The sequence below is a fragment of the Mobula birostris genome, chromosome 14, assembly GCF_030028105.1.
Source record: "Mobula birostris isolate sMobBir1 chromosome 14, sMobBir1.hap1, whole genome shotgun sequence".
NCBI lineage: Eukaryota > Metazoa > Chordata > Chondrichthyes > Myliobatiformes > Myliobatidae > Mobula > Mobula birostris.
Genome location: NC_092383.1, coordinates 290844 through 303787, shown reverse-complemented (window position 1 = coordinate 303787; position 12944 = coordinate 290844). Strand labels below are relative to the sequence as shown.

General features: G+C 41.5%; 1 protein-coding gene across 1 annotated transcript in view; it reads left to right on the top strand.

Moving 5' to 3' along the window:
- The window catches only part of hacd3 (3-hydroxyacyl-CoA dehydratase 3), a 79185-nt gene that overhangs the window by 18409 nt on the left and 47832 nt on the right, over positions 1–12944 (top strand). Inside the window, exon 3 of the mRNA XM_072277885.1 lies at positions 10209–10282. Coding sequence (XP_072133986.1) covers positions 10209–10282 — 74 coding nt within the window. The remainder of the gene's footprint in view (positions 1–10208; positions 10283–12944) is intronic.

Here is a 12944-nt window from a genome sequence, read left to right as displayed (position 1 = left end):
CCCTATTTACGTGCAACATTGGTGGTTGCTCTTTTCCAATTTTCAAGCCTCTATCAACTATAGGTTTCCCCCGCCATCCGAAGGTAGAACATTCCTATGAAACGGTTCGTAAGCTGGAATGTTGTGAAGTGAAGAAGCAATTACCATTTATTTTATGGGAAAAATTTGTGAGTGTTCACAGACCCAAAAAATAACCTACCAAATCATGCCAAATAACACACAAAACCTAAACTAACAGTAGCATATAGTAAAAGCAGGAATGATATGATAAATACACAGCCTATATAAAGTAGAAATACTTTTTTACAATCATTGCCGCACTGTCCACTGTAGCAAAGATCTCGCGCAAGCGCTCTCAGCAGAAACACTCTCTCCAGTAACCTTTAAGCTATGAAACTGCCAAATCATACCAAATAACGCATAAAAATACACAGCCTATATAAAGTAGAAATAATGTATGTACACTGTAGTATCACTTAATGGAATCAGGAAGACAGCACCGAGCACACTGATGATGGTGTGTTAGGCTGAGTTGTTGGAGGTTGGGGTGGTGCAGTGGTCCCCAACTTCCAGGCTGCGGACCAATACTAATCCACGAAGCACGCAGTGATAGCCGGAACGCACCCAGCACATCTTTAAGAAAAAAGCGGAAATAAACAAGCTAATTAATTAGGTGCTGCCTGGCATGTAAGTGTCGGCCCAGATCAGAGACGACGCAATCGGCAATTGCCTCTGATTTGGGCCGACATTTACGTGCCAGGTGGCACCTAATTAATTAGCTTGTTTATTTCGGCTTTTTTCTTAAAGATGTGCTGGGTGTGTCCTGGCTACCGCTGCCCCGCTGCATTCTTCGTGGATCGGTATTGGTTTGCGGCCCAAAGGTTGGGGTGGTAGGATACTGGGGTGTCATCTCATTGTCGTCTGTTTCCATCAGGGCAGGCAGGTCATCTTCTTCTATGTCTACCTGCCTCGATGTCGAAGGTCAAGGTTCGTCATCTGCTGTGGCTGATGTCGAAGGCTTGAAAAACGACAGTATGCTTGACTGCTTAGCCTCGCGCATTTTTCTATCATGCAGTTCTTTGTAAGCACTCAAACCATCCTGCAAATATGCCCTAAACCTACATACCCTTTCAAAATTAAAGTCGTACTTTTCTGCAATGATTGCAGCAAAAATCTCACGCAGTTGCTTCATGTTCAGTTTCTGGACGACTTCATCTTCAGTCCGTTCGGTACTGCATTCAGATCCGATTCTTATCCTTTCCTCTTCCAATTGCATCAGCTCTTCATCTATCAGTTCTTGGTCATGGGATGCCAAAACCTCTTCAACATCATCTTCATCATCTTCCACGAGCCAAACTCACTTTGTCCTTACTTCGTTCACCACGATCGAAATGCTTCATTATGTCTAGTTTTACGCTAAGTGTAACACCCTTACGAGTTCTTTTAGGCTTTTCCGATACCTTAGAACTCATCTTGCTAATAGATGCTTAAAGTAAATGGAGATAAAGCACAGATGCTCACAGGCATGTGTTTAAGCAATGCCAGCTAGAATGCAGTTCGGGGGAGGAGCTTGGCTGCTCGGGGCACGCACTGCCTTTTTTCATAGCAGTGAAAACACCTTCTGTTAGCGAAAACAGGTACTAATGCAGGTCTTTTGTAACAGCGAGATTTTGTAAAGCGAACGTTGGAAAAGCGGGGGACACCTGTGCTTTGCTCACCTGGGTGAGCTGCATAAAGACAAGTCAGAGTTTTCAGGATCTTCTCTTGATCCAAATTGCAGATTGGATAATAAATACATTCCTGAACACTTGTAATAAGGAATTAACAGGAAGGATGGAGGAAGAACTGATCTCACAACAAAATGACTGAACTGAAACTGAAGTCATATCAAGACTTTTGGCTGCAGAAAGAAATCTCTGAGCACTATCCTGCACTGTGAAAAAGGTCAAGATGTTCTTTATTGCCTTTCCAATATCATATTTAGTGGAGAGCAGTTTCACTGTGGTCACCTAACTTCTTTCAGAGCAACAAAACTGACTGCAAATTATTGAATGTGGGGACTTGAGACTCCATCTGCATGACATTCAGCCTGATGTTGAGAAGCTGATATCACCGCACCAAACCATGCATTAACCTCAATGCATCTTATTGAAAGGTGAAAAAGCAATGAAGTAATGAATAGGTGGACTGCCAATGTATGCTCTAAAATTGTTGATGAAAATTGTTTGTACTGTAATTAAAGCAATAGCTTTATTTGTTTTATTAGATAGATTTGAATAACTTTTGCAATTATTTGCCCCTGCTTTGAATTTGTAGTTCCTACTTTCTTTCACTGTGTATCATAAATCAAAATTCTTCATAGATTTTATATAATGGCTAGAAAGGGAGTGGGGCACTAGGGATGTGGTCTAGGAGCCAAGTGGGCGGTAACTCAGAAAGGTTTGGGAACCACTAATCTAGACAAACTGGTAGTTGGCTCCCTCACCTCAAAATTGCTTTGGAGTGTGTTATAAACTCTTTCATTCTGTCTTAAGTGTTTAGAGTCATAGAGCTCTAGTAGTAATGCAATTAATCAAGCTGACTAAGGTCACTCAAATTGAGTAAGATGAGTAAAAATTATTGCGTTAATCACACTTTTTCTTAGAAACTATCTCTGCAATCAATAGCCTGTAACTTCCCTTTCACTGTTGAGCTTTTGAACCCTGTATATGACCTTGCATTTTTGCAGTGTGAACAGAAGTCCCAAGGTTTGGCTGATTTCAGTGTCTGGCCAGATTGAAAAAATCAGAGTGTTAGAGTCGAAAGAGAGGGATGGGCCAGTGTTCAGTTCACAGATCCACGAGGTTGATTTGTCTCTGCACTGAACTGAGGCTGTGGCATGCAACTAACGGGCTCCTGGGTTGGCTGCAGTGATGACTGGCTTCATAGCTGTGGACCCACTTTCATGAACTTCAGTTCTGAATGTTACTTACTTTTATTGCTTGCACAATATGGTTTTATTTTCTGAACATTGGGTTTTTAACCATCTTTCTTTAATGGGTTCTATTGGGTTTCTTTGTTTTGTGAGATGAATATCAAGGTTGTATATACAGGTCGACCTTCACTAATCTGGCACCATTGGGACATGAAGAGAGTGCCGGATTAGTGAAAATGCAGAATTACAGAAGGATCACATTAAGTATAATCAGTGCTGGATTATCGAAGGAACTGGAGTACAGGTAGTCGGATTAGTGAAGTTCGACCTGTAGTATACATACTTTGATAAATAAATCTACTTTGAAATGTTCTCCTAAGGAGGTTGTATGTTTGTGGGTCCTTGGGAGGCTATAGTGGCGGATTTGGGATCCACAGAACACTACAAGACTACAGCACAGAAACAGACCCTTTGGCCCATCTAGTCCATGCTGAATCATTATTCTGTCTAGTTCCATTGAATAGTATATTTGAAGGACAGCTTTGTGAAATCGGTTTATCTTCTGAAGGAACACTTTATGTAAATGTTCTGATTTGTGAAGGCAGTTGAGCAATATTTGGGTATAATTATCCATGCCAAGACCAATTGCTGTTCAGTTTACCTCAGGTCTGGACCAATGACATGGCATTAATATCTCTCATTTCATTTAAGATTGCTGAATTTGGTGGATGAAGAAACGTAACCTGATTTAATGCCACAGCTCAAAGAAAGTTGTTTAATTCTGCATGCTAAATAGTGTGTTAGTTGAAATTTTAAGACCATAAAGTGGAATTGTAGCAGGGAGTACATTCTCAGCATCCAGCTAATCATCATTATATTTGTGTTTCATCTGTAAGCTTTGCAATATGGATACGCTTTTCAATGAACATTTTTGTGTGTCCTGGTACCTGGTTCAAAATAGAAACTCAGAGCTGAGTGTGTTGTCGTATGTACAAGTCCACATATGCACAGTGGAAAAACTTACTTGCAGCAGCATCACAGCCATATAACATCATACTAGCATAATTTATAAGAAAAAAACATAAATATGTATTAATTTACAATAGAAATGCAATTAGAATATATAACGATGGGTTGTAAATGGAGACAGAAGAGAATATGACTGCTAAGCTGTAATAAATAGAAATGTTTATGGCTCTATCTCCATAAAAGCAGAAGGTTGCTTTACCACTACTACTATGTTGACTCAGGCCAAGGGGCCAGCGTCAGGCACGATGACGGACTCTCCATTTCTCCCTCTCCCTCATCAGTGTGTTCAGTTCATCTACATTAGCTGCGCCACTGTCTTCTAGGACTGTGTTGACCATAGTCTTGGGAGGGCGCCCACGGAATGCTTTACCAACAATTGTTAAATTTAAGGGATAAGGGCACAGACTTGTGGATAACAAAACCTTGGCCCTCTCCTGTTCACCAAAATAGCCTCCCAATAAACATTAAAATGCCTGATAATGTTTTCAAAGCTTGAGCACTGACTTGTGAATGTTTAAGTGTTTGTAGGATATTATATTAGCCCACTTTACCAGTTCTATTGAAAGTGCTGAGGGCAGTTAGTTTAACAACTGTTTGGCTGGAAAAAAACTAATATTTAGGGAAGTTGAATATCATTAAACCTAGCCAGCGTGGTTTTATTGAAGGTAAATTTGCTCGGATTCTTTGAGGATGTAACTAGAGAGAGTTCATTAAGGGAACTGTAGGTAGAGTTTAATTAGATTTCCAATTTCCAAAGAGCTTTTACAGGTATATTAAGAGCAAAAGGATTGTAAGGGATAAAATTGGTCCTCTTGAAGATCAGAGTGGTCAGCTATGTGCGGAACCAAAGGAAATGGGGGAGATCTTAAATAGGTTTTTTGCCTCTGTATTTAGTAAGGAAACTGGCATGAAGTCTATGAAATTAAGGGAATCAAGTAGTGAGATCATGGAAACTGTACAGATTGAAAAGGAGGAGGTGCTTGCTGTCTTGAGGAAAATTAAAGTGGATAAATCCCCGGGACCTGACAGGGTGTTCCCTCGGACCTTGAAGGAGACTAGTGTTGAAATTGCGGGGGCCCTGGCAGAAATACTTAAAATGTCGCTGTCTACGGGTGAGGTGCTGGAGGATTGGAGAGTGGCTCCTATTGTTCCGTTGTTTAAAAAAAGATTGAAAAGTAATCCGGGAAATTATAAGCCGGTAAGTTTAACGTCGGTAGTAGGTAAGTTATTGGAGGGAGTACTAAGAGACAGAATCTACAAGCATTTGGATAGACAGGGACTTATTAGGGAGAGTCAACTTAGCTTTGTGCGTGGTAGGTCATGTTTGACCAATCTATTGGAGTTTTTCGAGGAGGTTACCAGGAAAGTGGATGAAGGGAAGGCGGTGGATATTGTCTACATGGATTTCAGTAAGGCCTTTGACAAGGTCCCGCATGGGAGGTTAGTTAGGAAAATTCAGTGGCTAGGTATACATGGAGAGGTGGTAAATTGGATTAGACATTGGCTCAATGGAAGAAGCCAAAGAGTGGTAGTAGAGAATTGCTTCTCTTGAGTGGAGGCCTGTGACTAGTGGTGTGCCACAGGGATCAGTGCTGGGTCCATTGTTATTTGTCATCTATATCAATGATCTGGATGATAATGTGGTAAATTGGATCAGCAAATTTGCTGATGATACAAAGATTGGAGGTGTAGTAGACAGTGAGGAAGGTTTTCAGAAATTGCAGAGGGACTTGGACCAGCTGGAAAAATGGGCTGAAAAATGGCAGATGGAGTTTAATACAGACAAGTGTGAGGTATTGCACGTTGGAAGGATAAACCAAGGTAGAACATACAGGGTTAATGGTAAGGCACTGAGGAGTGCAGTAGAACAGAGGGATCTGGGAATACAGATACAAAATTCACTAAAAGTGGCGTCACAGGTAGATAGGGTCGTAAAGAGAGCTTTTGGTACATTGGCCTTTATTACTCAAAGTATTGAGTATAAGAGCTGGAATGTTATGATGAGGTTGTATAAGGTATTGGTGAGGCCGAATCTGGAGTATTGTGTTCAGTTTTGGTCACTAAATTACAGGAAGGATATAAGTAAGGTTGAAAGAGTGCAGAGAAGGTTTACAAGGATGTTGCCAGGACTTGAGAAACTCAGTTACAGAGAAAGGCTGAATAGGTTAGGACTTTATTCCCTGGAGCGTAGAAGAATGAGGGGAGATTTGATAGAGGTATATAAAATTATGATGGGTATAGATAGCGTGAATGCAAGCTGGCTTTTTCCACTGAGGCAAGGGGAGAAAAAAACCAGAGGACATAGGTTAAGGGTGAGGGGGGAAAAAGTTTAAAGGGAACATTAGGGGGGGCTTCTTCACACAGAGAGTGGTGGGAGTATGGAATGAGCTGCCAGATGAGGTGGTAAATGCGGATTCTTTTTTAACATTTAAGAATAAATTGGACAGATACATGGATGGGAGGTGTATGGAGGGATATGGTCCGTGTGCAGGTCAGTGGGACTAGGCAGAAAATGGTTCGGCACAGCCAAGAAGGGCCAAAAGGCCTGTTTCTGTGCTGTAGTTTCTATGGTTCTATCCTTTCCACAAGATGTTATTTCCAAAACGTTCCTCTTTGCTTGTTCTGTCCTCTGGATATCTCACAGTTGGATCTTTAGTTCAGCTGTACTCACTAGGTGTCAATCACAAGGAAATCTGCAGATGCTGGAATTTCAAGCAACACACATAAAAGTTGCTGTTGAACGCAGCAGGCTTCTTTCTTCTGTGGTTTCTGATACCTTATCCCAGCCAGTAGCTTGTCCTCCTAGAGCCTAGCTGCTAAAGTCCTATTCAGACTGGAAGGAGGTAAATGCCAGTATAAAAACTGCCACAAAGCTATCTAAATCTACTATTTGAAAATTAATGTACCTAACGCTGACCCCTGTGAAATACCAATAGTCACCAGCAGTACCTCCCCCACTTTTCCCACTCTGTGCCTTCAGCTAGTCAGCCAATCCTCTCTCCATGCTCATATATTCCCTGTTATACTATGGGAATATACTATAAACGAAGCCTCATTTGTGACTCCTTGGATTTTCAGAAGATCTTTTACAAGAAAATAATATCCACTGACTCCCCTTTGTCTATCCTGCTTGATATTTCCTCAAAAAATTCCAACAGTTTTGTCAGGGAAGATTTTCCCTTAAGGAAACAAAGCTGAATTTGCCTATTTTATCATGTGCCTCCCAGTACCCTGAACCCTCGTCCTTGATAATTGACTCTAACATCTTCCCAACCATTGAAGTCAGGTCTTTTGGCCTATAATTTTCTTGTCTTCTGCCTCCTTTTTTTAAGAGTGGAGTGACATTTGCGATTTTTGAGTCTTCTGGGATTACTAATATCTCCATAAGCTCTTAAACTACCTCTTTCAAGTGCATGAATTGCAAAAGGCAGTTTCAACAAGTATTTAGGAAGACAAGTAACATTTTAGCCTTCAGTGCAAAGGGTTGGAGTTTTTAAAAATAGAGAAATTCTATTGCGTACAGTGAATTGGCAAGGCCTGATATGAAATTGTTGTGGGTGACTTCAGCTTCTCTGATGTACACTGGGATTTCCTTAGTACAAATGGGTTAGAGAGTAAAATTTACTTATTGCATCCAGAGGAGTTAGTCACTTTGTAGATAGGCCAACTAGAGAATGGCCATAATGGACCTGGTTTTGAGAAATGAGCATGACCAGGTGACTGACCTTTTAGTGGGGGAGCATTTTGGAAACAGTCATCACAATTCAAGTTTTAAGATGGCAATGAAAAAGGATGTACCATGGATGAAAGTATTAAATTGGGTCAGGGAAAATTACCAGATCATTATACAGAAACTAGGGAGAATTAATTAGAACAGCAGTTTTTTGCAAGTCCACAACTGTCATGGAGAGTCTTTAAAGACCAACGGAATACAGGATGAATATGCCCCAGTTAGAAGGAAGGACAAGGATGGCAAGTTAAGGGAATCTTGGATTACGAGGGAGATGGCAAATTTAATTAACGAGGAAAAGGAAACGTGTAAGGTTTAGAATCTACAAATTAACTAGAAAAGGAATTGGGAAAGCCAGGAAAAATCCTTGGCAAAGAAAATCCTAAGACATTGTATTCATATACGAAGAGTAAGAGAATAACAAGGGAGAGGGTAAGACTATTCAAGGATAAAGAAGGGAACATGTACTTGGAGGCAGAGTACGTGGGCAAGGTACTACAGATTCCCAGTTATCTTGATTCTACTTCTTCCCACCCCATTTCCTGTGAAAATGTCTCCCTTTTCTCCATCTGTGCCACAGCTGTTCCTAGGATGTGGCTTTCCTTTCCAGGGCATCAGAGGTGTCCTCCTTCAAGGAACGGGGTTTCCCTTCCTCCACCGTAGATGCCACCCTGGCCTCCATCTCTTCTATTTCCTGAACGTCTGTACTCAATCCCATTTTCCTGCCACCTTAACAGTCATAGTTCCTTTTGTCCTTACCTACCACCTCCAGCGCATCATCCTCAACAACATCTGCCATATCCAAAGGGATTCTGCTACCAAACCTCCTCCCCTCCACTTTCTTGCTGGTGAACGCAGCAGGCCAGGCAGCATCTCTAGGAAGAGGTACAGTCGAAGTTTCAGGCCGAGACCCTGCTGCCTGGCCTGCTGTGTTCACCAGCAACTTTGATGTGTGTTGCTTGAATTTCCAGCATCTGCAGAATTCCTGTTGTTTGCCCTTCCACTTTCTGCAGGGATTGTTCCCTCTGTGATTCCTTTATCCATTCATTCATCCATCCCCACTAATTTCCCTCCAGGCTCTTATCCCTGCAAGTGGCCAAAATGCCACACTTACCTGTTTGTCTCCCCTTGCCTCCATTCAGGATCCCAAACAGTTTGTCCAGGTGAGGCAACACTTCAGTTGTGAATCTGCTGGGATCATCTATTGTGTCTGGTGCTCCCAATGTGGCCTCTCCTACATTTGTGAGATCTTTTGTAAGTTTGGGGACTGTTTTGTTGAGCACCTCTGTTTCATCCACCAAAAGTGGAACTTTCCAATGGCCAAACATTTTAATTTCGATTCCTGTTCGGATATGTTGATTCATGGCCTCCTCTTGTGCCAGGAAGAGGCCACCTTCAGGGAGGAGGAGCAACACCTTATAGATTCTTGTTTGGTCAGGGCATGAAGGGATACAGGGGAGAAGGTAGGAGATGGGGACTGAGGAAAATTTGATCAGCCATGGTGAAATGGCAGAGCAGACTTGAGCCAAATGGCCTAATTCTGCTCCTATATATTATGGTCTTTTATTCCGTCTAGGTACCCTCCAACTTGATGGCATGAATATTGATTTCTCATACTGGTTTTTTAAAAAAATTCTTTTCCTTACCACCCCTTTTCTATTCCCCACTCTGGCTTCTTGCCTCTTCTCACCTACCTATCGCTTCTGGATCTCCTCCTCTTTCTCTTTCTTCTATGGTTCTCTCTCCTTTCTTATCAGATTCCTTTCTCTTCAGCCCTTTGTATTTCCCACTCACCTGGCTTCACCTATCACCTTCCAACTAGCCTGTTTCCCCTCCTACCTTTTTATTCTGGTATCTTCCCCCTTACTTTCCAGTTGTAAGGAAGGGCCTCGGCCTGAATGACGACTGTTCATTCATTTCTATAGATGCTCCATGACTTGCTGAGTTCTTCCAGCATTTTGTGTGTGTCCTAAATAAGTACTTTGTATGGTATTTACCGAGGAGGAAGATGGAGAGATCACCACTCTTAATTCCTGGGATAGAGGTAAAATAGTTTGGGCCTATATCCAGTGGAGTTTAGAAGAATGCAAGGTGATCTTGCTTTCAAATATACATGATCCTCGGGTGCTTGACAAAGTAGAAGTTGGGATGTTTTCACGAGCTGGAAGAGTTTTGAATAAGAGGACATGACTACAAGTAATGAGGCTGGTTGTTTGAAACTGAGGTTCGTAAATTTCTTTTTGCAGAGGGTGATGAATTTCTGGAATTCTCTACCCTGGCAGTGGTGGAAGTTGTGTCATTAGAAACATATAAATTGGAGGTAGATAATTATTTAATAACCAAGGAATGAATGGATGAAAGGTATGAAGAGTAGTTGAGGCCTAATGGTGTGGCAGGATCTAGGGTTTGATGGCCTACTCCTGCTTCTGTTTTCTTCCATTCCCAACTGTAGCCTTGCTTGTGAAAGGAGTTTGGGTGTAATCATTTGTTGCATAATGTCAAGTATATAATAACACTTTTCTTGTACACTTCCAGCACATGGCCATGGGGCAAAAGGAGACCATGCCTATGAATTCTGCTTGGCATTCCTAGAAGCTGTGAGTCCTGAGGTATGTCATTGATGGTTTAAAGCTTGACTGTGATTGCAATTCAGCAACAAACATAATGAAAAGTTCTTTTTACTGCTTGTGTAATTTTGCAGGGAACTATTCCAATTTTAGTCCTTGAGTTTCCAAAATGTTTCTGCACACTCCAGTGAATTTCAGTGATGAAGATTGATTTGTTGCTATTTTCTGAGGCGGTACACCAGCAGGATAACCAGTAATTCTAATGAATCTGTAAGATAACCTTGCTGATACCATAACATCCTTCAGAATGGTTGGTTTCCAGCATATGTTTGAAGGCTAAGCTGATTAGAGTATAGGTCTATAGAGGCTAATAAATGTAAAGAGCACCAAAAATAGTGCTTAGGCTGTTAAAGTAGCAATTTTAAAATGTGATAATTTTAAGATTGGATTATTTTCCTCACAAGCTGTGCATGATTCTGGAATGATCATCATTGAGTGACTTGGTGATAACACAACTGAATCATAGTGTCAAATGGCGTCAAATTGCATGTAGTTGCCAGAACTGTCTCTTAAAGAAATTAGTCAAACATCTTATTTATTTATTCTGGGTGTCCTTGATAAAGAATCAGAGGTGTGAAAGATCTTCATGTTAAATTAGACATGATGTAACATTCACACCACAAAAGTGCCAGGAAATAACTATTTCCAATGGCAGCCTAACCACCTATCTTTGCTGTTCAATGTTGTTACTCTCACAATCCCTATCATCAATATCCTGCGGTCACAGTTAACCAGCAATTGGATCAGATACTGTGGCCTACAAGAGGAAGTTAGAGGTTCGTACCCCACAGTGAGAGACAACAAAGCTTTTTCAAGCCATACAAGGGACAAGTTAATGTAGAATACGATCTACTTACCTGATTATGTTGATGAGAATCAACAACCCTCAAGAAACCCTACAGTAACAAAGCAGCCTGCTTGACTGGAACCCCTTCGACCACCCTAAATATATATTCTTTCCACCACTGGAGCATCTTGTCAGTAGTTGGCATCTGTAAAGTGCACTACAGCCAGTCATGACAGCAGCACCCAAATCTACAACCTCCACCGCCACAAAGAGCAAAGGTGGAAGCCACGTGGGAATATAGCTGATTCCTCTCCCAGTCTTGTAACATCCTGACTTAGAATATATTGCCTGTATGAAAACTGATTGTGGATTTCAGAAAGGGTAAGATGAGGGACGCACACCAGTCCTCAGAGAAGTAGGAAGAGTGAGCAATTTCAAGTTCCTGGCTGTCAATTTCTCTGAGGATCTATCCTGGTCCTAACGTATTGAAGCAGCTATAAAGATGCACAACAGTGGCTATATTTCATTAGGAGTTTGAGGAGATTTGGTATGTCACCAAAGACACTTGCAAATTTCTAGGACATACCATGGAAAACATTTTAACTGGCTGCATCACTGTTTGGTATGGAGGGGCCACTGCACAGGATTGAATAAGCTACAGAGTTATAAACTCAGTCATTTCCATCGTGGGCAGTAGCCTCCATAGTATCCAGGACATCTTCAAGGAACGAAGTCTCATACGAATCCTAATGTCTGTCATTAAAGACCCCCAACCCCCACGTGATGCCTTGTTCTCATTGCGCCCATCAGGAAGGAGGGCCAAAAGCCTGAAGGCACACACTCAGTAATTCAGAAACAGCTTCTTCCCCTCTGCCATCTGATTTCTGAATGGACATTGAACACACAAACACTACCTCACTCTCATTACTTTTTATTTCTATTTTTGCACAGCTTATTTAATTTAGCTGTTTAATATACATACTTACTGTAATTCACTTTTTTTCCTATTATGTATTGCATTGACTGCTGCCGCAAAGACAACAAATTTTACGACATATGCTGGTGGTATTAAACCTGATTCTGATTCAGTTGTTGCTGAGTCCAAATCCTGGAATTCCCCATCTACACTGGGGTGCACCTTCACTGCAGTACGACCATAACACATAGGAACAGAATGAGGCCATTCAGCCCATTGAGGCTGCTCCATCATTACATCATGGCTGATTTATTACCCCTCTCAACCATGTTCTCCTGCCTTCTTCCTGTAACCTTTGACACCCTTGCTAATCAAAAACCTATCAACCTTGCTTTAAATATACCCAATGGCTTGGCAATGAATTCCACAAATATACCACTGTGGCTAAAGAATTCCTTCTCATTTCTGTTCTAAAGGGACATCCTTGTGGTTCATCTCGGGTGTGTGCTTAGCCCACTGCTCTACTCTCTCTGTACCCATGACTATGCGGCTAGGCATAGCTCAAATACCATCTATAAATTCGCTGATGGTAAAACCATTGTTGATAGAATCTCAGATGGTGATGAGAGGGCACACAGGAGCGAGATATGCCAACTAGTGGAGTGGTGTCGCAGCAATGACCTGGCACTCAACATCAGTAAGAAGAAAGAGCTGATAGTGGACTTCAGGAAGGGTAAGATGAACGAACAGATACCAATCCTCATAGAGGGATCAGAAGTGGAGAGAGTGAGCAGTTAGGGTTAGGGTTCATGGGTATCAAGATCTCTGAGGACCTATCCTGATCCCAGCATATCAATGCAGTTATACAGAAGACAAGACAGCGACTGTACTTCATTAGGAGTGTGAAGAAATTTGGTATTTCAATAAATACACTCAAAAAC